The sequence below is a fragment of the Sinocyclocheilus rhinocerous genome, unplaced genomic scaffold, assembly GCF_001515625.1.
Source record: "Sinocyclocheilus rhinocerous isolate Xijiao unplaced genomic scaffold, SAMN03320098_v1.1 scaffold2145, whole genome shotgun sequence".
Taxonomy (NCBI): Eukaryota; Metazoa; Chordata; class Actinopteri; order Cypriniformes; family Cyprinidae; genus Sinocyclocheilus; species Sinocyclocheilus rhinocerous.
Window position 1 is genome coordinate 599,154 of NW_015670983.1, and position 1,303 is coordinate 600,456.

Sequence of the window (1,303 nt, forward strand, 5' to 3'; positions counted from 1 at the left end):
TCTGTGTGTCTGTGTCTGTCTGTGTCTGTGTGTGTGTGTGTGTGTGTGTAGCTGGAGGACGAGCTGGAGCAGTGGCTCGATAAGTCGACAAGCTCCGGCGACTGGACGTTAAACGCGCGGCACATCACACGCTCGTGGATCCGTGACGGCCTGAAACCGCGCTGCATCACGCGTGACCTGCAGTGGGGGACACCTGTGCCACACGAGGACTACAAGGAGAAGGTATGAGTGCACGATTGAGAGGTATAAGATGTTATTTCACTAATGTTGCGTATTAATCTGTGCTGACATCATTGTCTGTCCGTGAAGGTGTTCTACGTGTGGTTCGACGCTCCTATTGGCTACCTCTCCATCACTGCAAACTACACCGACCAATGGGAGAAATGGTGGAAGAATCCTCAGCAGGTGCTGGCCAATAACACGTCACTTAAACATTTCTTCATATTTAACAATCTGAATTTGATGCAAATCATATTTGACTTGTATATCTTCAGATTTGATTATGGTTGTTTGGGGCAGGGTTGTTATAATTAACTAAAACTGAAATTGAAACTAAAATTAAAATCATAAAAAAAAAAAAAATTGCTACTTGAAAAAACTTATGTTAACTGAAATAAAATAATAACTTTTTATTTAATTTCTCATTTTAATTTAGTTTAACTTGATTTTGTAAGATAACTAAAATTTAAAATGAAATAAAAATTAATATAGGCATAAAAAAAATACAAAAACATGCAACAAAATTACTAAAACTTTTAACTAAAATTAAAATGAAAGTGAAATTAAAAATAATTTTTTTTTCAAAATATTAATGAAAAGTATAATAGTATCTCGATGCTAAAATAAAACCAACATGAAGTAAAATTGAAATATATATTAATAAAAACTATATAGATATATACATATACAAATAAAAATGACAAAAATACACAACCAAACTTCAAAATTAAAATGAAAAGAAAACTATGAAAATAAAAACTGATTCAAAATATTAATAAAAAATATAGCAGTATCTTGATACAAAAATAATACTAGTTTAGGGGTTAATTTTAAGACTTGTTTTGAAGAATTTAAATTTCTACTGAGGTTTAAGATAACGTTCACCTAAAAAAAACTTTAATAATTAACTAATAATTTTATTATTAGTAGTAGTACTATCATTACATTAAGTAATATATTTCTGTCACAGTTTATTTAAGTTAAAATGAACTTTTATTTTGATGGTATGACAATATGCTTAAATAGATTTTTACCTTTTACATGCATTTTTACCTTTATAAGGCCCTTTTTTTTTTTTTTTTAA

General features: G+C 30.1%; 1 protein-coding gene across 1 annotated transcript in view; it reads left to right on the plus strand.

Moving 5' to 3' along the window:
• The window catches only part of mars1 (methionyl-tRNA synthetase 1), a 45,132-nt gene that overhangs the window by 29,459 nt on the left and 14,370 nt on the right, over positions 1-1,303 (plus strand). The window contains exons 12-13 of the mRNA XM_016546603.1: positions 52-222; positions 310-405. Coding sequence (XP_016402089.1) covers positions 52-222; positions 310-405 — 267 coding nt within the window. The remainder of the gene's footprint in view (positions 1-51; positions 223-309; positions 406-1,303) is intronic.